Source organism: Mauremys mutica, chromosome 7 (genome assembly GCF_020497125.1).
Source record: "Mauremys mutica isolate MM-2020 ecotype Southern chromosome 7, ASM2049712v1, whole genome shotgun sequence".
In the NCBI taxonomy this organism is placed as follows: Eukaryota; Metazoa; Chordata; order Testudines; family Geoemydidae; genus Mauremys; species Mauremys mutica.
Window position 1 is genome coordinate 84901969 of NC_059078.1, and position 27174 is coordinate 84929142.

General features: G+C 37.3%; 1 protein-coding gene across 1 annotated transcript in view; it reads left to right on the plus strand.

The window, feature by feature from the left end:
- SIRT1 (sirtuin 1) overlaps window positions 1–26608 on the plus strand; it is a 28625-nt gene extending 2017 nt beyond the window's left edge. The window contains exons 2-9 of the mRNA XM_045023051.1: window positions 1400–1516; window positions 2273–2514; window positions 3931–4083; window positions 8996–9143; window positions 13797–13876; window positions 19005–19191; window positions 22004–22582; window positions 24461–26608. Of these exons, the coding sequence (XP_044878986.1) occupies window positions 1400–1516; window positions 2273–2514; window positions 3931–4083; window positions 8996–9143; window positions 13797–13876; window positions 19005–19191; window positions 22004–22582; window positions 24461–24777 (1823 nt within the window). The 3' untranslated portion in view covers window positions 24778–26608. The remainder of the gene's footprint in view (window positions 1–1399; window positions 1517–2272; window positions 2515–3930; window positions 4084–8995; window positions 9144–13796; window positions 13877–19004; window positions 19192–22003; window positions 22583–24460) is intronic.
- The last annotated feature ends 566 nt before the right edge of the window (window positions 26609–27174 follow it).

Here is a 27174-nt window from a genome sequence, read left to right on the forward strand (position 1 = left end):
AAGTATTGTTGAGGGTCTTCAGAGGGTCCAAACTGTTAACAATGTAGGCCCTGACCCTTCAAACACTTCCTTAACTTTATTCATGTGAAACATCTCATTGAAATTAATCAGCCCCTGGGTGGACATTTAAGGAGCATGTACCAAATCCTACATCTTGTGTACGCTAATGTATACCAATTATCAATTCTTCTGTTTCTTTGTGGGATTTGTACTCTGATTTATGCATAAAGATTTGAGGTCATAGTGAAAACTGTCCAAACACATAAGAAAAGACACCAAGGGGAGAGAGTACCAAAATAGCACTCGTAGTTTTAAAAACTTCTACAAATTAAAATTTGGTCTCTTGTTCTTATTCACAATAGAGCTTTAAATATAATCTGTAAAGGGAGATAGAGTTAGGGTTTTTATTGCTTTTTTTCTGTATAAAGGGTAGCTGCTGTGTGTGTGTGTTTTTAAAAAAAAAAAAAAAATCAAGCAGAAAACACAAGAAAATGAGGGTTTACCTAGCTTGGAAGAATATGGCCTTATCCAGAATAAGATAAAGAAACTGAAGTTTTTGGTTTTTCTTTTTTTAAGCAATGAGGAGTGGGTTCCACTTATCTTCCCTTGTTCTTCAACTTAATAATCAGACATGTTAGATGTGGTCTCCCCTGGTTTTGTTGGAGATCTGAGGTTCTAACGTATTTGGAAAGCCTAGTCACCCCCTTAGGTTTTAACTCAACCCAGTTAGCACTATTAAAGTCAGCATGCCTTGTAAGAACAGTTCAGGGAAGACATGTTTGCTAAAGCATTCTGATGTACTTTTAAATCCTAGTCTAGATAAGGAACTAATGGTGAACTAATGCAATGTTGACCTCTTTGGATTCAAGAAAACAAAGTGGGAGTTGAGAGAGGAAGGGATTTTTAGTATGCGTGTTCTAAAACTCTCCACATCTTTGTTTTTGGTGTGTGGGGTTTTTTTGTTTTGTTTTGTTTTTTTTGAGGGTTAAGAATTAACACCTATGTAACTTCAGTGATTAACATTTTATAAAATTAAACTTGCCACCCATCACCATCCCATGGAGATCTGAAATTTAACAAAATAAATCCTTTGAAATATCCAGTAAAACTAGGGAAGACCAAACTTGATATGTCAAAGTTTTTTGTTTTTTTTTTTTAAAAAGGCAAGTGGGAACTTACCCCCGCACCACCTCTTTTTTTTTTTCCCCCCCCCCTCCCTAACTAGCAAAACTCTTTTTCAACTTCTCGGTAGAAGGCCGGATTAAAAAAAAAAATCCTTTTGCAGGTTATTGCTAAAGCTATAGTAACATTTCAGCCTTTTATAATGATGTTTCTGCTTAAAATGGAGTCTTGTGACTTAAGAATAATACGTTGTTGTTGTTGTTGTACTATCTTGCAGATGACATCCTTTTTAGTGATGAAATCATAGCCAATGGTTTCCATTCCTGTGATAGTGATGAAGATGACAGAGCCTCACGTGCTAGCTCTAGTGACTGGACTCCAAGACCACGTATAGGTAGAAGTTTATATAATATATCATTTCCAAGATTCTTTACTTTTAACTGTTTTTTGATGTCTGACCTTTTAATATTGATTATCCTCTTCCTATTGCAAGAGTCCACTAGGCTATTTTGACACTATTGTATTATACTTTTCTGGAGGTTGCAGTTGTGGGCAGTATATTGTTCAAGTCTGGATGGTTAAAGGTGAACAGAAGAAATTCCTTAGCCTTCTTACTATAAAGCAGCTAAAATATATTATATGGCATCTTTCAAACATCTCATTATATAAAAATATGCACTTCACCCAATTTAGATTTATTACCAAATACTATCTACCAGCACTTCCAAATCAAGATTTTAGTACATCTTCTTTCCTGAAAACATGGTCCAAAATGTTGAAAGCATTATACAGAATGAGAGTTCTTAAAAGAAAACATACTCTGGGAATTAGGGTTCTAATATGTGATTTTTGTACAGTCTTCAAGCACAATAAGAGATGGGATCTTATGTCAACAGAAGCCTGCCCTGGCAAATCTGTCTGGTAGGATTTTCTAGATAACTCAGTAAGAATGTATCTATCTTTAGTGAACAAACAGCACCACTACATCTGAGTCTAATAGTATCTTTTATATAGATAAGCGCCGTTGATGAAAAGGCTCTTAATTGGGTTAGTAAGATAGAAAAGTAGTAACAGTCAGCTAAAATGTCTAAAGAATTTTCCTTGATTCAGAATGTTAAGTCAGATTTTATACTTTGTTTTTCTATAATAGGTCCCTACACTTTTGTTCAACAACATCTCATGATAGGCACAGACCCACGGACGATTCTGAAGGATTTGCTACCAGAAACAATCCCTCCTCCTGAACTGGATGATATGACTCTGTGGCAGATTGTTATAAACATTCTTTCAGAACCACCAAAAAGGAAAAAACGAAAAGATATTAATACTATTGAGGATGCTGTGAAATTTTTACAAGAGTGCAAAAAAATAATTGTCTTGACTGGAGCTGGGGTATGTATGTCTAAAATATGTTAGTGTGAAAATAAATGGATAACTACTTAGGTTCCGATCCAACAACTTACTCCAGGCTGCATTCATGCAGAGCCACACTGAAGTCAGTGATGCTCTGAATGGGTACAGCAGTGCACTTGGACACTAAATCACAGGATCAGGGCCTAAACTTAGAATTGATCAGCTAAATTTAATTTTACAGATCTTGTATACTGGAGAAATAAAATTTGCTCAATATTAGGCCTTAGCTTAGACAACTGTATTCTAACTTGTCTAGCATCTAAAGGCAACAGATGTAAATTTTTTTTATCCCTAGTTACCTGTTCCCCAATACTAATTTTCTGTCCCCATCTTAGTATCTGTTTCAGCAACACAGAGATTTTTCTATTGCATTACTTTGGGCCTGCTATAACTTCCATTGGATGAAATATCTAATATCCTGTTAATTTAGATGGGAGTTGGATTGATCTTTCTTTGTTAGAACATTGTATCTGATCATTTGGTTGCACCCTAAGAAGTAATCAAACACAGTACATATCGCTACAGTCAAAAGTTCTTACATTTGTGTCTTTCTGCATACCAACCATGTCATGGCACAGAAGTCAAGGAATATTGCTTTGTTTTGTTCCTGTTGTAACATGACTGGCTCGAGAGAACAGATGTGATTGTTACCTCTTCACCCCTAAAGTGGAGTGCGATCAGAAGTAAAAGATGAGCAATTTGAGACAAACCAGTGTGCCCATAAGAGAAGGAAGCAGCCCTGGTACTGCCTTGTTTTATTCAGCCTGTAATTGCTATTAAGCCCTCAAATTGAAAAATGTTGGCTAGAGAAATCATGATTATACTTATTAAAGTAATAGCATACATCATATCTTAATTTGGTGCTCAAGTTTTTTTAAAAAACCTAATATTTGCCTAGCGTAAATAAAGTAATGTTAATAAGCTGATCTGCTACTATAGTAATACATTTTAAAAGGATGAATCTTCTTGTTTACAACTACTATGGGAGATCAATGAATTTCATTTTAGGAAACCAAATTCAGTGTTCTTGTTTTAGGTCTCTGGGTACTTGTATTTACAAAAATTTTAATGCAATACTAAATATATTCAATAGTGTTCTATTAAACTGCTGGTCCCTGACATGTAAATTGCTGTACAGCTTTTTGTGACCTCAAAACTAAATTAATGTTCACCCTCTCTTTTCCTGAACATTCATAGGGAAACTTTACATTGCTCTGTCAAAAAGGAGTCTATAAAGTAGACATGGGTTATTCAAATTGCCTTTGTTCTCATTCTTTGATATTAAAAGTTGGTAGCACACACATGCTTAATTCGCAAATATAGCATATGCTAGCAAGCCATCATATCCAAATATACAGTTGATTTCAGGCTACAAATTGTAAACCTGTATTTCAGGTGTCTGTTTCTTGTGGAATACCTGACTTTCGATCAAGAGATGGCATCTATGCACGCCTTGCAGTAGATTTTCCAGACCTTCCAGATCCTCAAGCAATGTTTGATATAGAATACTTCAGAAAGGATCCAAGACCATTTTTTAAATTTGCGAAGGTACTGTATTCTAACTGCTTTTATTATTTTGGACAGTAAAGATATGCCTCTGTCAGAGACAGAAGATAGTTCTGCCTTTGCTTTTTCTTCATGAACGAGGACAAATCCTAAAGCTACTGAATTTATCTTAATGAGGAATGGCCTTAGTCAGCAGTAATGAAGTGAAACTGAGTAAGGCCATCCCTCATTAAGATAAAGTAAAAGGCCAGTATTAGAGAGTTAACAAATTTCACTATTCTCAGTATTATGTATCTCATCCTAGGTAAAGCCATATGTTGGCTTCAATAGGAATATTTATAATTTAAAAAATAAAAGGTAAAATATTGCTAATTTTATAATACTCTGTTTTTGTAATAGGGATACGAACACAACCTTTCTAATTTGGGCTCTTATTTCAGGGAAGGTATTGGAAAATATGTTTGCCAAGGATGCGATTATCTAGGTGGCATGTTTCGTTAAGTAATGGCACAAAAACTCTTAGTAGGTGTTGTCCTCTGAAGAGAAACGAGGAACATGGCAGCACATGAGTGTAATTAACATGTATTCAGAGACCTATTTGACATGCTTATTACATCTGGCAACGTAACAAGTTCATAGCATACATTCAGACTTAACCAGGGACATAAAATCCAGTAGAGGAGGAAGTCTTCATATACTGACAGACTTGTTTGGGTTTTTTATGAAGCTCCTTCTGCAAGCATAAAGATGTCTTAAAGAATTAAACAATACAAACTGTATACAGGGATCACTTCTGTCACATATTGGATGGGATGCAGTAGCTTTTTAGAACAATGCCAGTGAAGCTAAATAGTTTTAGGAAAAAGAGGATATCTAATTGAGATCATATGAAAACTCAGATGCAGAAGCAAAATGGAATTATATCTAGAATTTCCTCAGAACATTGATGGAGTAGTTAGACTCATATTTCATTTTGTTTTTATGAGATCTCTAGGGAGTGGTAAGGACCTTTGAAACATAGCACTAGCATTAACATGGTGCATCCCACTAAAGCACTGTTTAGTACTAACTGAGAGGTTGGAGAAGAAACATCACATCCTGCAGCATCTTGGTTTTCCTGCAAGTCTCCCATCCAAATACTAATCCAATCATGTCCTTTAGATACCCAGGAGCTCACTGATTCCTTCAGTATCTACAAAATTCATCCCTGCCCCACTGCTAAAATCCTTGTCTGTGCATCTCTCAGAACAATTACTGTAATTTTTTCCCTTTTTTCTTCTTTACCTACAGTCAGCTCAATATTTTGCTACCAAAATAATCACTCCCTACTCCTGCCACCGTTGCGTCACCTCTCTCTTTTTTTTTCCCCCTCTCTTTCCCCCTTCACTCTATCCGTGGCTTTCTATATTCTATCAAATTCTTTATTCCTATCATTAGGGCCTTGTATAGTCTTGCACCAACCTACATTTCTGGTCTTACTGTGCTCTACTCACCCTACTTTTTCCTATATTCTTTCTAATACACTCACCCCTAGTTTTCTTGCTTTTCTACCTTCTCTATCTCCTTCTGCCTATTGGCTTTGTGCCTTTATATACCATGCTGCTTCTGTTTCTCTCTCCTCTTATACCACTCCTTTAAAATCATCTCAAACGTTTATTCCTTTTTTCTTCTCATTATTAATCTCAACATGCTCCTTTCCCCTAAACTGTTTCTGTATCTTATTTTATTTGGATTATAAATATTTGGGGGCAGGGGCTAGATCTCATCTAAACTTGTAAAGAGCGATGTAAATTAACTGCACTAGGTAACTGTTTAATAATAGCCATCATAGCCTGATCGTAATCTGTGATGTAATTTAAGGTCACCAGTGCCCATTGCTGCAATTTAGATGCAGATGTCCTTTCTGACGGGTATCAACTTTATGAATCACTTTCCCTGCTTACTAATTTGCCTCTGGGGGTATGGAAGGTTACACAGCAGTCAAAGGTAGATCTGGCACAAGGAGAAGTTAAATGAACAGTTTACTGATGTGTATGTACAGAACTTCTGGTTTTCTGTTTAAACTAATTTCTTTTAGTAAAAATCTGAAATTATGGTCAGTGTTTACCATTAAATATATCTTCCTTGTTTTTTGAGGGAAAAGGGTACCTTTTCTCTTAAGTGTATATGGGGATGTTCCAGTAGACATAGTTTGATTTAAAATAACTTTAAACATTTACATAGCTGTGTTACTAATAACACTTTAGCCTATTAAAACTGGTGCTGCTGTTTTTATTCATATTTCATTCAGCTTGGAGAATGAAAATAGACAATGCAAAAACCTTTCAATAAATTTTAAATATAGAATACAAACTACCTGGCAGGGTCTGTTTAATTATTTTTCTTTTGTCTTATCAAACTTATATAAGAAACAATTATGGTGACAAAATCAACTATCAGTGAAAACTGGGCATATTACATGTAGATCTCTTGTATAGTTTTCAGTACTACAGTACAAAATCATAGAATGAGACTTTAGACACTAGGAATGGAAGGGAAATTCTAAAAGCATAGAATCATAGGACTGGAAGTGACCTTGAGAGGTCTTCTAGTTCAGTCCCCTGCTCTCATGGCAGGACTAAGTATTATCTAGACCATCCCTGGCAGGTGTTTGTCTAACCTGCTCTTAAAAATCTCCAGTGATGGAGATTCCACAACCCACCTACGCAATTCATTCCAGTGCTTAACCACCCTGACCATTAAGAATTTTTCCTAATGTCCAACCTAAATCTCCCTTGCTGCAATTTAAGTCCATTGCTTCTTGACTTTTCCGCAGAGGTTAAGAAGAACAATTCTTCTCCTTCCTACTTGTAATAACCTTTTGTGTACTTGAAAACTGTTATGTCCCCTTTGTCTTCTCTTTTCCAGACTAAACAAACCCAATTTTTTTTTCACTCTTCCCTTATAGGTCATATTTTCTAGACCTTGAATCATTTTTGTTGCTCTTCTCTAGACTCTCTTCAATTTGTCCACATCTTTCCAGAAATGTCACACCCAGAACTGCACACAATACTCCAATTGAGGCCAGAATTACTTCTCATGTCTTGTATTAGCAAGAGTGTTGTAACCATCTCAGAATTATGTTTGGTGTGTGTTGACTCATATTTAGCTTGTAGTCCACTTTGACCCCCAGATTCCTTTTGCAGTACTTCTTCCTAGGCTGTAATTTCCCTTGTTAAATGTATGCAACTGATTGTTCCTTCCTAAGTGGAATACTTTGCATTTGTCCTTATTGAATGTCATCCTATTTACTTCAGACCATTTATCCTGTTTGTCCAGGTCATTTTGAATTATAATCCTATCCCCCAAGGCACTTGCAACCCTTCCCAGTTTTGTATCGTTCACAAACTTTAAGTGTACTCTCTTTGCCATTATCTAAGTCATTGGTAAAGATATTGAACAGAACCGGACCCAGAACTGATCCCTGCGGGACCCCACTTGTTATGCCCTTCCAGCATGACTGTGAACCACTGATAACTACTCTCTGGGAACGGTTTTCCAACCAGTTATGCACTCACCTTATAGTAGCTCCATCTAAGTTGCATTTCCCTAGTTTATGAGAAGGTCATGCGAGACAGTATCAAAGTTTTACTACAGTCAAGATGTACCGCTTCCGCCTATCCATAAGGCTTGTTACTCTGCCAAAGAAGGCTATCAGGTTGGTTTGACATGATTTGTTCTTGACAAATCCACGCTGACTGTTACACTTATCACCTTATTATTTTCTAGATGTGTGCAAAGATTTTTCATAGAATAGAATATCAGGATTGGAAGGGACCTCAGGAGATCATCAAGTCCAACCCCCTACTCAAAGTAGGACCAAACCCCAGACACATTTTTGCCCTAAATCCCTCAAGGATTGAACTCACAACCCTGGGTTTAGTAGGCCAATGCTCAAACAACTGAGCTATGATCTATCCTGTCCTTCAAGATAAGAGATTTTAGGAGACAGAGCTTAACCTAAGAGTCAAACTTTATAGTTACATGCATTATAAAAAGCTATTTTCATAGGAATGATATAAATAGAAAATAGCTTTCTTGGTTTCTTCACCTGTAAATGCTTGGTCTTGAAGAATTTTACACTGTATTTACTATTTCAAGATTACAGGCTCCATTCCAATTCAGCAGTGATAGTGGTTGAATAGAATTTGAAATAACTTAAATAGATTAAGCATTTTAAAGATCTTGAGAAGCTGTTGCAACTAAGGCAGCTTCCTGCTTTCCAGAGTTACAGTGACTTAGAGGCATATGGCAAAACTAAAGAATGAATACAAGTTGAGAGCAGGATGCTGATATTCTGTATTTTTTATAGAAGGAAGCTCCACAAACCCACTCAATATCCAGCAGATAGCTGTTGCTTTCCTGGTATTAATTTTTCAAGAATGACTGATAGATTTTTTTCTCATTCACATTACTGATGTGTCAGAACTATTGTTTGTCCCAAGCCTAAGATTCAACTCCAGTTTCCTTATCAAATTTTTTGTCAGAGTTCTGATACTTAAACAAGCTGATAGCATTTGTGGTAGCAAATGCTATCGTGAAGGTTACATTACATTTAAAAAACCATGTTTTTCCCTTGTTCATAATTTTTCAAAAAAACAAAACAAAAAATCTCCTTTTGGTTTGTATCAGAAACTAGTATTCCAGATTTTAGCAGAAACCTTGCAGTAGTGAACAATGGTCAAAATGCAGCAATTGAAATAAGGGTTGGATTTGAAAGAAATGGGACCATGGGAAGAGAATAATTACAATAACTGCTCAACTAACTGGCACTGATATTTTGCTCTCCAAATAAGAGGAGTCTCCGTGCTTGCAATGGTTTATTGTATATCTTTCTATATGATGCTGGATCAGGAACTGAAAATGTTGCTCTAGCATTTATTTACACATCCTAATGTAATTCTCAATTCTGCAGGAAATATATCCTGGACAGTTCCAACCATCTCTCTGTCATAAGTTCATAGCTTTGATGGACAAAGAAGGAAAACTACTTCGCAACTATACTCAGAACATTGACACACTGGAACAGGTTGCAGGAATCCAAAGGATAATTCAGTGTCATGGTCAGTGAAACTTTAAAACTACTGCATTTTTCTAGAAATGTACATTACTTGTATTATATCTTTTATGAATCGCTCAGAATATTTTCCTTTGCTACTTGAAGTAGTACATTAGGTGTTGCAATTATCCCAAAACCACGTGTGAAACTCAGGAAATCCAGAGTAAAGTTTAAACTTAAAAGAAATCCAACTATGTTAAAGTATTGAAATGCTTAGTTGATTCACCCACACTATCTTAGCACTGCCCTGTAATGACTCCATACTGTAATGCCCATATGATTATGTTAAAGGCGTTTTAGTGTTTGTAGTCCCATATTGGATTAAACTGATTTTTAAAGATGCTGAGTTCTTGGGGGAGTGAGGGGTTTCTTCATTGTGACACTACAGGGCAAAGTTATGGTTGTGAGAAAAGAGCTGAATTATATGATTAACTTGTCTGTCGTACTACAAGCCTAGCTTGAACAATAAATATAGTGGCTAAATCTGTATTAAAAATACAAAGTAAAAATACACAAGGCCGTCGTAAGGGGTTATAAACAACAACAAAATGGTGAACCATAAAACTGATGGTGTGTCCTGTGTGGCTTCCCTAAATGGTAAGATAAGTATTATATGGTCTCTTCTAGCGTGGATGGTTCTGCATCGTAAAATCTTGAATAAAAAAATCATAGTTACTAGAAGGCATAATTCTGAAAAACAGAGCCAAATGTCTGGAAGAAAAATGAAACCTTAAACATAAGATCTATAATTTTGAGCTGTAGCCAGTACCATTTTATATTCTGTTTCATAAGATGTATACAATCTCTCCCCCCACCCCTTTTTATTAAAACCCTGGACTATTTGCTAAGAAAAATACATACAGCTTTTCGTTTTTTAAATCTCTTAGCAGGGGAAAAGTGGCAGTTAAAAATTACTAAGCCCAAAAAAGATGGATGAAAACTTTTTGGGACAAAAAACAGTGGGGAAACTGTAGGGATCTTTCACTTACCAGCTAAACCCAGATGTGCATCTTCATCAAAAACAGTTAGGCATCTGAAATATTCAAATCAACGTTAAGGAAAAAAATACAGCAACTTTTCATTGTTTAAACAGATAAAATAGTGAATGTTAATTTAAAGATTTAATCTCCTACTCTTTTCTTTTCACTGTTTTCTATTTGAAAATATTTTGCACTAAATATTTGACTAAAACCTACTGGTAAATTATCATTTATACATGTGCCATAGGTTGTAGAAGTGAATAAACTAATATCCAGTTTGAATTTTGGTAAAGAGGAAACCTATTTCTTTTCTACCTATTCACTGTACTCTATCACACCCACCAAAACTGGGGAGGGAAAGCTGTGTAATGGATTCTAACTTCACAGGTTAGATTCACTCAAGCTGCCACATGGAGGTTTAAATTGCATCTCTCTGCACCACCCTGGCCCCTGGTTTCTCATTGGAGATTCGCTTTTAGGAAGGTCAGCTGCTATATCTGCTGCAAGCAGAATCCAAAGGGAAGGCAGGATCTAAGGAGGGAACAGCTGTAAATTGCTGTCAGGATCTCTGCCAATGGAAGTTAATGTGTGAATTCCTTACCTCACTTCCCTTAGCAGAAGAGAAATTAAAGCAGTCTTCTGACACCATAACCTTAATCTCTATCTCCTCAGCAGAATTTTTGCTCATAGGGGCTTCTCCCACGATGTGTGTAATGTGTTGGTGGAAGAATCTGAATCCACTTTAGATGTCAGATGGGAAAATCATGTTTCTCTGGATTTGCTTTTCACTCTGCTGGTATTAATTATCTCCTGTACTCCCTGGTACTGTTTCTTATTCTGTTAGTAAGCGTGCACAAAGTCAGACCACTTCAACCTCACATTTTTTTAAATACTGTCCATATTCACTTATTCAGTATATTTTCAGGATTTTTTTTTTTTTTTTAAATAAAGGAACAGCTCAATTTCTAATAAAGGCCGTGAGCCCCTTTACTCTTTCTTGAGGTCATACATAAATTACAAACAGTTTCCAGATCCTGGTCTTTCTCCCAGTCTGAGACAGTAGGGTTATGCCTCTCCTCCAACAAAAGTGGCAGTTCAGACTCCTCCATAAAGATTCTGTCCTCCAGCCAGATAGACTTTGCTAGTGCAAACAAAATAAAAGTTCAGTACTATATATTGCAGTCTGAACTTCTAAAGCTAAAGTTTGGAGGAGCGGGTGGCAAGAATTTCCCCTACTCTTCTCTTCCTTAAGTGGCAGAAATTTCAAGGGCATTGTTCCTCTCAGATCCCCTGACAAACATTTGCCTGTACTTGTTCCACCCTCCCTTCTTATGGTGGATCAAGGAAACTAGTTGCAAAAAAGGTGCTCTGCCTTCATCAAGATGCTCAAGAACCATGAGGTGTGCCACAGTAGTTCCCATTTCCCAGACCCTTCTCTGCTGGAGGAAGGGGCTGAGAATCTGGATGGCTGCTTGGGATCTGTGCTTTCTCCCCTGCACCAGTACTACTATAAGCACTTTTACGAGGGCAGCTCTCTTTAGCTGTCAGGATTCAGTAAACTGAATGACCCATGCTTGCCAATAAAAAAAACTGCAGGAGTATGTCCAAAAATCCCCCTGATTCGCTAGTAAGCTGTAAAGGGAAATGTTTCAGCTTCTTAACTGAGTCACTTGGCAAGGAGAGTAAGAATAGAAAGGATGCCAGACTATCTAAGAGGAAGATTTTGGTTCTCCTGGGGATATTACATTGCATTTGCACTCCTGCTTTTTATCATATGAGGAGTGCTGGAGTTAAACATTCGGCCTTGCTCCCAAGAAGGCTAAGACCAAAACATATAAGAAAAGAGGACACATGCCCATCTTTCCTCCAGAGGAAATACTCCATCTGATACCCAGGGAACTAGGTCATGTTGAAGTGGATCTTATTGCACCCAGTCAACACAAAGGGAAGGGAACTAGAACAGGGAAGCAGACTAAAGATCACTATATGCCTTTTCCCCTCCCACTGCATCCTCCTTGTACTATGAAGAGTGATTCAGAAAATGGAGGCAGCAGTAATAGTTACTGTCCACCTCCAACTGGCCAAGAAAACTGTGGTAGTTGGACATAATATAGCTGGCACACTCCCACTTCATCTTCCAAGAAAACAGGATCTTCTGTCCCAGAAACCACTACTGGAACCTGACAGCCTGGCAAAGTTCAAAACAAGATGGGATACCTGTTCAAAATAATCTCTCCTACACTCATTCAAGCTTTCCACCCCTTTGACCTATGGAAGAGTTTGGAGAAAGTTTTCATACTAGTGTCAAGGTAAAAACATCACAAAACTAAGCATTTTACTTCTTACAAGGTCTAGAGTTGGTCCTCAAACATCTTGCAACCCAGTGTTGTAAACATGGGTTCACAAAAGTCTGGTAGATTACTTATGTTCCTAGACCACCATGCCTACCCAAATCAGCAGTTAGGTATATCTGCCCTTCTGTATTATAAGCTCTCACAACCCATACATTTGAACCTATGGAATCCAATTCTCTGTATTTCCTTTTCATAAAGACAAGCTTGTAGGCCACAATTAGGATGACAAGAAGAGTCTCAGAAATCTTTTGAATGCAGTAAGACTCATAATCAAGATTGATTTCTGTGAGTTGTAAAAGGAAGTGTTATTCTTCCTTCATTCTACCCAAAGTGCCAACAGGTATAAGGAAAAGCATGGCATGTGCTAAATGCGTGAAGTGTAGTTGAAATATACTGCAGTAGAATTTTTCAATGAAGTTGAACGTTGGCTTGTATCTTCAACTGGTGTAAATTGATGTAGCTCCAGCAAAGACAATGGGGCCACGTCAGTTTAGACCAGCTGAGGATCTGGGCCACAAGTAAGGATGGCAATACCATAGCTCCCCTTGCAACCCACCACAGCCTCCTTTTGGGTTGGGATCCCCACTTTGAGAAATGTTGGTTTCCCCCATGAAATCTGTATAGTATAGAGTAAAAGGATACAAAAGACCAGATTTCACAGTCCGTGACGTGTTTTTTCACAGCCATGAATTTGGTAGGCCCCTATTTATAACTACTACTTTGCGAGGAAATTGAACACTTTATTCTCCTTACTGACTGCTGCATCCCAAGTATTTCTGTTTAGAAAAAAGAGATTCAAAATGGAAAACTAGTTTCCTGATTACTTTTCAGAAACTAATCCTTGTGCACATACCTTAGTCTGAACTACAAGAAATTCTCCAACTATCTGTATGAACGCATCTTCAGGTTTCCTGTATATAGTTAGCTCTGCTTAAATAAAGTAGTAGTATTAAGTTATATTCTCATCTACTAAAAAATTAGTGTTTTTCCCCTAACACTTTGGAAATACTCACCTGACACCAGAGTGGAAGGGGCATAACGTGACCAAGCCTGAACTGCTCTTGGTCTTTATAGGAAGAGAGGCATAGCCCAAATTCCTCAAATTGGGGGTTTGTCTCAGAAGGTATATTACCAAATAAGTGTTTCCATCTTTCAGTTCAGTTAACTGACTTTTTTGTGTGTGACATTAGTGAACTTTGTTAGGCCTTTTTAGCATCGTTCCACATGCAAGTCCTCATTTAAGACCATATGATGTTCTTGTCAAATTGTCACTATTGCATAGTTTAACACACACCACCTTCACCCATACTTTTTTTTTTTCAGGTTCCTTTGCAACAGCTTCCTGCCTCATCTGTAAATACAAAGTTGACTGTGAAGCTGTTCGAGGAGACATTTTTAATCAGGTAAAAAAAAAATACTTAACTGGTCATATCTTTCAAGAAGTTATTACAGAAACATCCCCAATTACTTCAAGGACAATTGTCAGCTTCTGCTTTTTAAATATATGTATTAAATGTGCACCTGAAATGTTTCATTAAATTCAAAACGCTTACATTTATATGTCAAGATTTTCCTGCAGTACTTGCAATCCAAATACTATTCTATGGGAACCAGATAAATTTCTAATTAATTTCACTATCTAGTTTCACTGCATAATTAATTGAACATAATACAAATGGTTAAAAAATAAAGTGGATTTAACACTTTTGGTTTTATTAATGTAAGATGATAGTAATTCAGGTAAGGAACTCTTCACATATTTTTAACCTGAGTGTTCCTTTACAGGGCCGGCTCCAGCGTTTTTGCCGCCCCAAGGGGGAGCCCCAATTGGCTGCACTTTGGTGGCAGTTCTACAGCCGCCGCGTCGTTCTTCAGTGGCAATTCGGCAGCAGGTCCTTCCCTCCGAGAGGGAGAGAGCGACCCGCCGCCGAAAAGCCGGAAGTGCCACCCCTCTCCATTGGCCGCCCCAAGCACCTGCTTGCTGCACTAGTGCCTGGAGCCGGCCCTGTTCCTTTAAATGTTCCAAGAAAGTTTTGTTCAGTCTGGGTAAAATTTGATAAACAGCACATGACGTATGTAAGGAAAGTTGATAAAATTACAAAGCTGTTCTTGCGTCCTTTGTTAAAAAAATGGGGAATCAAATTGGCCCTTTGACACACATTTTCAAAGGCTTGTTTGAAGCTATTGTCATATCTCTCTAGCCCTCTGTTTTGTGTGACATGCTCCAGATTTAGGCTAAGTAGTTCCTACTATTCCTAATGTAGAGCAATACTATATTGGACAGACCTTACCCCCAGCCCCACTCTTTATCCCCTCCCCTTCAAGGAGCAGAGGGGTTTCTAAGAAGGTGCTTAGCTGGCCAGGAGGATCTGGGAGGGGAAAAGAACTTGTTTACACAAGTGGAGTCGTAGTCTAGGAGGTGGGTCTGCCTGTCTAGTGAGAGGCCACTTCTCAGATGGTTCTCCAACAAATGCTTAGCATATCCACAGTTGCTCTTTTCAATGAGAAACTAAAACAAAGGACCATCAACATTCAAACTCAGTCTCAAATATAATGGTATAAGAGGAAGAAGGTTATTTGAAAAATAAGAGGTTTACTGTAAAGTTTAAATTGAAAAATAGAACTATAGTTGATATGTGACCGACCTTTTTGAGGTGACTGCAGCACTGAGGGTTATTTGTAATATTTGAAGTGTTCAATAATGCCTATGAATAAAATCTGATTTGTATTGCTATTAGGAATGTTATATATAAGCACCATTTCTCCTGCCTGGGTACCTGTTCCTCCCTCAGCTCTCAACCTGTGAGTTTTCAACTTTGAATCTGACATCACTGAGGCTTCTTATGGCTTTGTTTGTTAGTTGCCAGCTCTCCTTCTGCTGACACACTTGGATCACTGCACTGATACGCAGAGCCTTGTCTTCTGCCTTTGTACCAGAAAAACAGAGACTTCTCTTTGGGCTCTCCCTATTCTGTCCAGTCAGGATTATTAGTATTTTAGCTATTGCCACCACTTCCCTCCCTGCAACATCATGTACTCTAGCAGTAGTTCTGGTAGATAGTGTCCTAGAAAACTTTAGGGAAGACAGGCATTTTCTTTGCATGGGAATTTTATGCATGTTTAGAAGTGCAGTGCCTAGCAGTAAGATCAAAAGGGCTTCTCTTTCTGGCTCACCTCCATGCCCTTGCAGTTCCTTCTATCTGCAGCAGTGCAGTAAGACTATTTGGAGCCAATTAGGACTATCTTCCTGTGTCAGGACCTGACTTTTTAAATAATCCCAGACAGTTGGGGGGGGGGGGGGGGTGTTTTCTATTGCAGTTTAATGTGTCCACTGCTGAACATGGCTTCCGAGAGCAAGGAATAGGTCAATCAGAGGAAAAGAAAATGCCCAAAATTTGGTTTTACCCCGCCATTCTTCAGACTGCTCCAATAGCAGGCATCTTCCCAAGGAGGAACAATATCTCCAGTCCCTAATCCTGTCTGCTTCTGTATCTTAATTCTCCACTGCCTCTCCAAAGTGTTTGTTTTAGGGTCCAGTTAATGGCTCCCTCCATAGAGGAAACTCTCACCTAGCTCAGAAACCCCAGGTGGTTCTCTACTTCAGCAGCCCCTTTGCCTCTAACAAGGACTTCCCTCCCCATTCCTTCAGATAAATAGCTTTCAGTACTAAGTCCTTATAGAAGACTGTTTCCACTCTTCTTTTCCCCTCATTCCAGCTTCCTGTTAGATACAAACTTGGAAGTTGCCAGTTTCCTAAGCCCTTTAATTCTTCACAGAAATTTTGACGTTTTTTAGCCTTGCTCTTTCTCCAGCCAGACTTGATTCTAAATCAAAAGGGGATGTTCGGAAAGGAAATGAAAATTCCAGACAGCTTCTTATCATCACAGACCTCCTTTTAACCTATGATAGGATTGTAAAAGATCTCTTAATTCTGCTGCTTTACTTCATTCTTCTGCCCCTGCTTCTCTGCCTCAGTGGCATTGTGTTCTTTGCTGGCCAGTATCCATGGCCACCTTATCTGGATAAGAGGAAGAAGGGGCTATAGACCTGGAATGAACTCTTGAGCAAGAAGATATAGTTTTCTCTTCAACTTCTCCTGAGGACATCATTTCTGTTTTACTTCTAATTACTTCAGGCCATTTCAAGAGTTAGTAGGACATGTGGCAGAGGTTCTAGAATTAGAAATAAGTCCAGAAAAAGATGCACCAACTTTTGTACATTCTTAAAAAAAGGAATTTTTCTTTATCAATGAACCAGGGATAAGATGAGTAATGTCAAGGGCCAGTGAAAAGCTCCAAGTCAGGTTGGACCTTCCTTCCGAACAGCAAGGATGCCAGCAGGAATAATTTGGGGGGATGGGTGTATGGAGAAGTTTACTCTGAGGTACCCTGGGAATTTGAGTGACCAGCTGTCTCTTCTAGCTTTAACTTCTCAGTATCAAATGTCAGCTTTTGAAACAGATGCTCCCTCTTAATAATCATCTTCCTGAGAATTAGCAGAGAAGTTTGTAACTGGAAGATGTATAACACTGAAGCATGGTTACTTATATTGCTTCAGACACTTTGGACTGGATAGTGGCATCAGCTGTTTCACTGAGAGAATATTTTTGTCACAAGTCATTGAGCCTTTTGTCTGAGATTCAGGCCTATGTGAATGGGCTTTTTAGCCTTAAGATGAATGAGATCTCGAGAAAATGGTGGATACTATTACTTGGTCTCTGAGACTCCTTAATCTAGATTAAAAGAGGGAATGCCTCCATGTCATTTTCCATCTTATACAGAAGACTTTACCTTACACATCCTTAAGTTTCCAACCGCAGTTCCAGAGAGCCATTATTGGCATCAACAGAAGGAGGCAGAGAACAGCTAAATGCTCTGTCGTCGTCTTTATCAGCAGTACATCAGATCTGAAGTTTTCTGTGAGAGCCCAGAGCAAGTTTCAACTTCATCCTCCTCCTCTGACCCCTTTGGGGAGCACTTGGTTAATTTCCCTTTGGCATGGGATACTAGAGATCATTTAGTTTGGATGTGTGATCCAACTTCACTCCATACCATCTTTCAGCCCTCATGCCATCTCGCTTCTCTGGGATCCCTCTTGTGAGAATCTGCTCAGAGCAGGAGTGGATTCCTTGTGTAAAGACTGGAATTGCGGAGAAAGTGCCTCAATACAAAGGGGAAAACATCTATTTTTGGTTTTTCAGAGATGGCTTTTGTCCTATTGTGGATCTCCAGAAACCAACCAGCTTAATCAGAAAATTCAAGTTCCGCATACTGACACTGGCTTCCATTATTTCTGCCTCTCACCCACAGTACTAGTTCATGGTTCTTTACTTAAAAGATGTCTTTTTTCCATATAGCTTTCAGATTGGCTCTCAGAAAGTTTTTGGCTTAAGTGTCTGCAGATGCTGCCTGGAGATCTCTTCACACCTTTATGCAGCACTAGTCTCTTGATCTGCCATTGAGATCTAATGCTTGCTATGGGAGGGCAGTTCTGCAGTCTTTGTTTAATGAGAACACCTCAGCCCTCCTTCCTAGGAGTTGTACTGCGTGCAAGACTACAAATGGGAACCTGCAGCAGCCACCTCAAAGAAAGATTATTCAGCAGTAAGTAGTTCTTTGAGAGTGTTGCCTCTGTATATTCACACTCCTGACCCTCCTTCCCCTCTTCTCCTAAATTCAAGTCTTAGCACTCTGTAGTTTAGCAGAAGGAACTGAGGCAGATAGGGCTGCATCAGCCTTCTATAAACTCAATTCCGAACATTCAGAGCTGAGAGAGAGGATATTTATGCATCCTTAACAGGCACTGCTTTCCAGAAGGCTCCCAAAGCTCAATGGCTGCAGGGGAGTGGGCATTACATAAGTGTAGATATAGAGACAACCCTCTCAAAGAATTAGTTTCCAGTCATCAGCATTTTTTTGTCCTGTGCAGGAGTGGAAAACTTATGGTGGGAGTCTACCCTGGTGTCAAAATGCAAAATTTATCTTTCCTGTGCTATTATGCAGCATGTGCATAATTGGCTATCTGCTAGAGTTCATTGGTGCTATATGCATGTAATTTGTGAAATCTTCAGGATGAAAGGTTATATAAATGTAAAACTATTACAGTATACACTTTGGTTGGGAAGGCTGCTTTATACTGGGACATCTTCCAGGAATTGGCAGCTAATAACTCTTGTTTAGGCAGAACAATATTAATATACATTCTGCTTGATGGTAATATATTTAGCTAGTGCTGGGTAGTAGTAGACTAAACCCATGTTGGATTAAGTTCTGGACTTAAGTAAAGAAGTTGCCAAATAAAGATTGTGGGTTATATTTTCTTAGGTACTTCCTTTGATTTAAAATTACCTGAAAGCTCAACGTGAGCCCTCCTACCTGACGAGTACTACCCTGTCACTCACATGCTACTGTGCGTGCAGAGCAGCAGAATTTGGGTTGCATACATTTTGACAATAAATGATGAATTGTTCAAACTTGAAATTTTGTCTTTAAAAAGTTGGATCCACGATATTAATAAAATGTTATAATGCAGGTTGTTCCAAGATGTCCCAGGTGTCCACCTGATGAACCACTTGCCATCATGAAGCCAGAGATAGTGTTCTTTGGAGAAAACTTACCTGAGCAGTTCCATAGGGCCATGAAGTATGACAAAGATGAAGTTGATCTCCTTATTGTTATTGGGTCTTCACTGAAAGTAAGACCAGTAGCACTGATTCCAAGTAAGTGGCTATAACTAATAATTTTGGGGAATAACAGAGAGAGCATTCTGATGCAAAAGTTTCTGGTGAAGACAAATTTTAAAATGTAAGGTAATGCACATCATCTAACTTCCGTTCCACACAATCCCAACAATATTTGAGATCTTCCTTGGTTTTGGTTTAATGTGGAAGCTGGGCTGATTATCTTTTTTTTCTAATTCAAGCATATAATTAGGGAAAGCTGCCTATACAAATCTGATAAGAGGGACGAAACAAATCTAAATTTATTTATTTTTTTAAACAAGTGACAAGGAATGTATCAAAGCAACAAAAATCTAAAATTTTAAATTTCTTCACAAAAATACTTAATGGTTGGTTTGTCTGACTTCATTGTATGTTTTAGTTCTCCATCTTTGCTTCTCACAAATGTTTCCTCTCCCCTTGCACTTGGGTCATAATTTTTTTTTTTTTAATCTCTCAAAGGTTTAATAGGGAGGGCTGGCTTGGGGAAAAAGACAATATATTTTTCAAGGTCCTCTTTAAATGTAATCTTTATTTTCAAGCCTTTGTTTTTAAACACTGTGCAAAACTAGATAATGTGTATGGTGGTTGTTTAGAAGTTTTTTAGTATCCTTGAGTCCCCAGAACTGGTGTGGAAAACTGTTTTATGTGTTGGCGTAGACTGGACAAAACTAGCCCCATCACAGTTTCAGAAAGTACTGAAAATCATTGTCAGGAATGGTTTATTTGCCTGGTGTACACTGGGTTTACCAATAGCGTCTCTTTTTTAGTATCTCTTCACAAATTTGTACGAACGCCATATCAAGTTAAAAAATGTTAGTTCAGAACAATTGCTGGTCAGTTGTTCATTGTTATAGTGTCTGTTTTTGTTTTATCTGTGGGACTTCTTTCCTCCATAGATAAGTTGTCATTTAGACTGAATGGGGAGCATGAAATTATGACCGTAGAGAAAAGTTTTACTTCACAGATCATTTCTCTCCTTACTTCATCCTTGGATAAAGTTGGATGTCTTTAGTCAGCTATCTGAAGAACCAAAGATGGATCAGCAAGTTTTTTGTTCCAAATATGAAAAGGCAGGCAGGTTAAGCAATCCTTTGCATGCAATGTGGTTTGTAGTCTCAGAACATTCATTTTGGTCTAGTCAAAGGGATATCATTAACTGAAAGTCACATTTCTATCTGAAAATTTTTTGCATTGTTGCAAGTAATTCATAAAATTACTGTAACTTTTCCAAGAGATTAGAGAAGTCTGTTTGTTTACTTTGATCATTTGATAGTAACTTGTTTCATTGTAATCAGTTTCTTCTGTTTCCATAGGTTTTTTACATAGTAACAGAATAGAGGAACACTTGTTTAAAAAATAAAAGGAAATAACTGTGACGGGTTGGATCACAGAAACCCCCTTGGGAACTGCCACCTGATGTGCTAAAACTACCTCTAAGCCCGTTTTCCCTGGCAGCTTGGAACTTAAGTGCCTTGCCTGGTTTGAGCCAGACACTCTTGCCTGCTACAAACACAGACCCAGGTTTGAACCACGTCCCCTGAAAGCTGCAGGCTTAACTGAAAATAGCTTAAGAAGTGTTCCTGTCTCCAACACTCAGGTACCCAGCTTCCAATAGGGTCCAAACCCCAAATAAATCCGTTTTACCCTGTATAAAGCTTATACAGGATAAATTCATAAATTGTTCACCCTCTATCACAATGATAGATATGCACAGCTCTTTGTGCTCCTCCCTCCCCCCTGGTATTAATGCACACTCTGGGTTAATTAATAAGTAAAAGGTGATTTTATGAAATACAAAAAGTAGGATTTAAGTGGTTCCAAGTAATAATGGACAGAACAAAGTGAATTACCAAGCAAAATAAAACAAAACACGCAAGTCTAAGCCTAATACAGATAAAATCTCACCCTCAGAGATGTTTCAATAAGCTTCTATCACAGACTGGATGCCTTCCGAGTCTGGACACAATTCTTTCCCCTGGTACAGTCCTTGTTCCAGCTCAGGTGGTAGCTAGGGGATTTCTCATGACTGCAGCCCCCTTTGTTGTGTTCCACTCCCTTATATATCTTTTGCACAAGGCGGGAATCCTTTTGTTCCTTTCTGGGTTCCCACCCCTCCTTCTAAATGGAAAAGCACCAGGTTAAAGATGGATTCCAGTTCAGGTGACATGATCATGTCACTGTAAGACTTCATTACCCACTTGCCAACATACAGGTATACAGGAAGACTTACAAATAAACAGAGCCATCTACAGTCAATTGTCCTGATTAATGGGAGCCATCAAAATTCCAAACCACCATTAATGGCCCACACTTTGCATAATTACAATAAGACCTCAGAGTTATATTTCATATTTCTAGTTTCAGATACAAGAATGATACATACATACAAATAGGATGACTACACTCAGTGGATTATAAGCTTTGTAATGATACCTTAGAAGAGACCTTTTGCATGAAGCATATTCTACTTACATTATAGTCACTCATTAGCATATTTTCATAAAATCATATAAGGTGCAACTTCACAATGACTATAAAGCCACAAAATTGGTAAACTAACGGCAGGTATAGTATCTGAAATTACTATTTTTTAATTGACTAGACTTTAAGCTAATTGTTTACTTCTCAGACTTCTTTGTTTTGGTGTCTCATAAGTGGGTATATGTAGAGAACTTGGAGAATTCCAACTAACAAACTTTTGTTTCATCAGTAATGTTAGTGCATTCTAACTGCTGTTAAATAATTTTACCTTTACCAGAAAAATAAGTATTTTTAAAGTTTTGTGGTGACTGATCTTTTCTATGTGTAGGTTCCATCCCCCATGAAGTGCCTCAGATCTTAATTAATAGGGAACCTTTGCCTCATCTACACTTTGATGTGGAGCTTCTTGGAGACTGTGATGTCATTATTAATGAATTATGTCAAAGGCTAGGTGGTGAATATACAAAACTTTGCTATAACTCAGTAAAACTTTCAGAAATAACAGAAAAGCCCTCACGAATGCACAAGGAACTTGAAATGCATTCAGCTGAGTTACCACCTACCCCTTTAAAAATTTCAGAAGACTCTAGTTCACCAAACAGAATGACACCACCAGATCCTTTAGTGGTACTTTCAGAGCATCCAACTGAAGGTAAGGCAGAAAATGATGATCCTCCCTCAGAATCTAAAGGGAATTGCATGGAGGATAAATTGCAAGAAGTACAAGCATGCTCAGAAAACTCTGAAAGTATTACTGGCCAGCTAATGAACTCAGAACATATGAAGGATAATAGAGCTAACAAGGAGGAAAATAAAGAGAAAAATGAAATAACTTCATCTGTTGAAACATTGAGGAAATGTTTGGCAAACAGATTTGCAAAAGAACAAATTAGCAAGCGGCTTGATGGTAAGTGTAAACTCACATTCTGTAACCATCTTGATTTTCTTATGTAGGATATGAGATCTTGAAGAATTTTAAAGCATTAAAATGTTAATTTGTTTGAGGCGGTAGAGAACATTGTTTCAGGAGACACTTCAGCAATATATATAGTCTATTTTAGAGAAGCAAGCAGCAATAAGTCTATGTGCAGTGACAATGAAAAATGCACGATTTGACTAGAGACATGGAAAGAATCTGAAGAAAAACTGAAGAATCCTTTCTCCTCTTTCCTACATGAAATAAACAACTAAGTTATTAAAGCGTGTTGTGGGGGAAAGTAAGATTCAGGGAGTTGGAGAGTATCAAAAACCAAAGTTTAATTGCTCTGCCGAAGTTACTTTTGGTGAAATATTAATTTGTTAATCCTTTCACACTCTAAATTATAAAAAACATCGAACAGAAGTTTTGTTTTACATTTCAGCATAAGGGCTATATTGCAATATTTTGGGTGATGAAAGCATGATATTGAGTGGGAAGCAAATCTTGTGACATTTAATTTTCTCAAACTGTCACTGTAATTACACACAGTAATAGTAATGCTGTGAGATATTAATACCAGCACTTCATTCTACTCATTTTTAGTCGTAATAGTTTGAAGAAACTTTGGAGTTCCTGCAAATCTCTATGGTAATTCTGTTGCATAGCCCGTTGAATGCTCTGGTGACATGAAATATATAGAGGTTACCATTTCAGTGTTACAAAATGAATTGGAATTGACAAGCTTTTAGGTTATCAATTCTCCACAGCAAAGACTGTGTCTTTATCTCTCTTTGTATATCACCCAGTATAATGGGGACCCAGTCCGGATTTTGTGCTATTGTAACTTTTTTTTTATAATGCATAAGAGTCTAGGAAAACATCTATAGATCTGAGAGATAACTGCTTGTGTAAGAAAGTAATGAAAAAAGCTGGGCTATAAACACACCGCCATTCTTGTGTTAGTGAACTTTTTCTTTTATTTTTAAATTATGCAGTATAGTATGCATACATGATGTTTTACCTCATTAAAACCAACACTCCTTATTTTAAAGAGTTTAGACTCTAATCCTTGCTTGTCAGAGTGGAGAAAAGGTACTCCAGTGAGTCAATATGGAAGTGGTGGTCAGTATACCAAATCAAGAGAATTGATGAGATTAACACACTCTACAGGAATATGAAACTTCAATCGGATTAAAACAGATTAGATAGAAAGCTGGCAAACAAGATGTCTGAAACATAAGAAAGTACACATCATTTAAGAAATTTCCTAAATATGCCTATCTTCTCTGAATGGAGAGAAGAGATCTTGGGCATAGTCATGAATAATACAAAGGCATTGAAATGAAAGGGTAGTAAGTTTATAATGCAACATTTTAAAGAGAGAGCGAGCATTTCTTTCGTTATCTGTAGAATTTGTTACTGCAAGTGTGCGAGATGGTTGGTTCTTTTTAAAAAAAAAAAAAAAAAGACTGGATGATCATGAATATTAATGTTGAAAGCCTTGAAAATCAATAGTGTTTTGGGTAACTCAGCCTCATGCTTTAGGGCTGAAATTGATCACAAGTGGGAATTAGGAAAGCATTATCCTTTTCTTCTACAGTAATGCATAATTGTATTTAACAAGTATATGTTATGGGAAGACGGAGGAAAGGAATGCCTTGCTTTCCTATGAAGTATCTGGTATTTGTCACTGCTGGATGCAGGATACTGGACTATAATGGTCTTATAACTTGTTCTTGTTAGATTTCTGCATAATATTGCACATTTGGAAATAGGTTTTGTGGTTAGAAAGTTTGCGCTGCAGCATAGTTTATTTTTACTTAACAATTAAGCAGATTACTCTTCATTGATTAAATGTATTTCCAGGTACTCAATACTTATTTTTACCACCAAATCGCTACATTTTCCATGGGGCTGAGGTATACTCGGACTCTGAAGATGATGTCCTATCTTCTAGTTCTTGTGGAAGTAGTAGTGATAGTGGTTCTTGTCATAGTCCAAGCTTAGATGTAGAAGATGAAAGTGAGATTGAAGAATTCTATAATGGCATGGAGGAGGAGGATGCTCCAGAGAGAGAAGAGGAGACTGGATTTGGGGAAGATGGAGTTGTTCAAGATGCAGTTGGTGAACCAGCTTATATAAATGAAGCTGCAGGAATTGATCGTCAATCAAACAAATTGTAAAGTAATCATTGACTGGTTACAGGAACTTTTCCACCAGCATTAGGAGCTTTGGCATGTTGGAATGAATGTTTACTTCTGAACTTAGAGCAAGGAAACCATACGGATGTAATGTTTATAAACAACTAAAACAGTTTTTTTTTAAACTTTTTTTCAATAAAATTTTGTAACTGCATTCAACACTAATTTTTTTTATTTTAAAAAAGGTACTAAGTATCTTTAAGCAATTGTCACTATGTTCACTTTTATTAAGTTCATTTGTGTGATCAGGCATCTGTGTGTGTGGTTGTGTGTATATATAAGCAGTATTTTTGCTTAACGAATTTCCACATATATTATTTTTAAACAGTTTTGAAAAAGCCATTGGAATGTTAAACTAATATAAAGGGAACAGCTAATCTAGACCAAAGAATGGTATTTTTACACCTCGTGGTTTATAACAGTTTGGTTTATTTATAAGCTCTTTGTGCTTCTGCTATATCTTTCGTTCTTTTATAATCTGTCATTAAACACTGGCATTTTCCAAGACTTTCTGTGGCAGCTACTTCTTGCTTTGTTACTTTGAATATTTGAGACAGTGTCAGTAGATAGTTACAAATAAACAAGACAGAGAGCACTTGAAAATGTTTTTGCCTTTCTGAGACTTGTATAAAGTGCTATGAAGAGGATCATGCTTAATTAGCGTTTTTGAAGGATGACTGATATTTCCTGTGGATATGAAGCATTGTCTATATTGGCTCATAAAACTATGACAAGACAATAAGAAATGCTTTGAAAATATTTGTTTCTATTAAAGAAACAAATTGGATCCTCTACCTGCAGAAGTTTTTCAAGTTAATGTATAAAAGGTCTATCTGTGTAGTAATGCTTGCATAAATCCTTTCTGATAAACTGCCAAGATGTTAAAATGCAAGCTATTATGAATTTGTAAATCTCTTACTTCCAGGAGATTGTAAGGAGGGGAAGATCTTTTCCCAAATATTTGAGTGTTTATCATTTAAACTTGTTTCTCCCCTTTCTATTACACAAAAAGTTGGCAATTAGCTGCTTACACTTCTAAAGTAATTGGTAAAATGCAGTTTAACCATAACTCAACCAGAAAGCATGCCTCTTGGAGGTTCTGTCTCCTGTTTGGGGAATGATACCTTATTACCTACTAGTTCAGTGTTTTTGTACTAGAAAACAAAGCAGCTACTGAAATTGGCTCCTACAGTATATCTTCAAATGCTAGGTTGCCTTAAAACTGGATGTCACAATTTTTTTTCAACTGCAGATTTGTTTCCATGCTTTTAGAATTAAATATTTTGTAAAATTGCAAAGTATAGGAGTAAGTGAAGCATTTGTTTTCTATAAACCACTTCCATGCAACACTGACCCAAAAGAACTCTACAGACGTAGATTATTCATACTTTGCTTTAATATTTATTATGTTTAGGAATATATATATATAGTAGCTGTTCTTTAAACATAAAATCTGTTAAGTAATTCAGAGACTTTCAAATGTATTAAGAATGGCCTTCTGTGTTCATCTAAAAAATGTTGACGTCTCATGGTCCAAATTTTAAGACAGATTTCATTTGGCTACATTAAAGAATGCAGTATGTTTAGTTTTCACTTGCATGTCACAATGTATTAGTTTGTGCTATAGGAGATATTTTAAATGGAAAGATTTTGTTTTAAATTATTTTTACAGTGAGGATTGTTTTCTGCTCTTTTATATTGTATATAGCGTCTTTTATGTAATCTACTGGCATATGTTTTGTAGAAGACTGTTTAAAATGACTGGCTCTCTTCCTGCAACTTTTGAAATACAAACCAGTGTTTTATACTCGTACACTCTGTTTTAAAGTCTATTAAAATTGTCATTTGACTTTATTCCTGTTAAGAATTTGTGTATAGAGCTTTAAGGTGTCTTATAAAAGTTATAAATTTGTCAACAGATGTCATGAAATATTTACAGGTTCAAGCTATGAAACATTTATTGTGGCTCCTCTTCTCCCTTATTTTATTTCAGTGAATGTGAAAAGATAGCCAAGTGCTAGCCCTAGAGCTTCTCTGTGTAGGACAGACATGGTAGTGCCAAAGAGTTTTTTTTTTTCCCTTACCCATTGAGTGGCCCCCTGAAAAAGAAAGCAGGAGTGGTGAATGAACAGCCTACTCTCAATTTCCGTGCAATCTTTAACCTCTTAAATAGTAAAGAACCATCTTCCCTGTGCCTTATTTCATATATAGCAAGCTACGAAAACCTTTAGTTGAAGGTGGGCAGCAATAAATTAACACACATACTTTAGTAGACATCTGTTTTGGTCACAACATTCAGCACAGTACCCAAGACCAGCTCTTTGCAAAGTAACTGCTCTAGAGGTATGTAACTGTGTAGAACTAGCAATCTAGCCAATT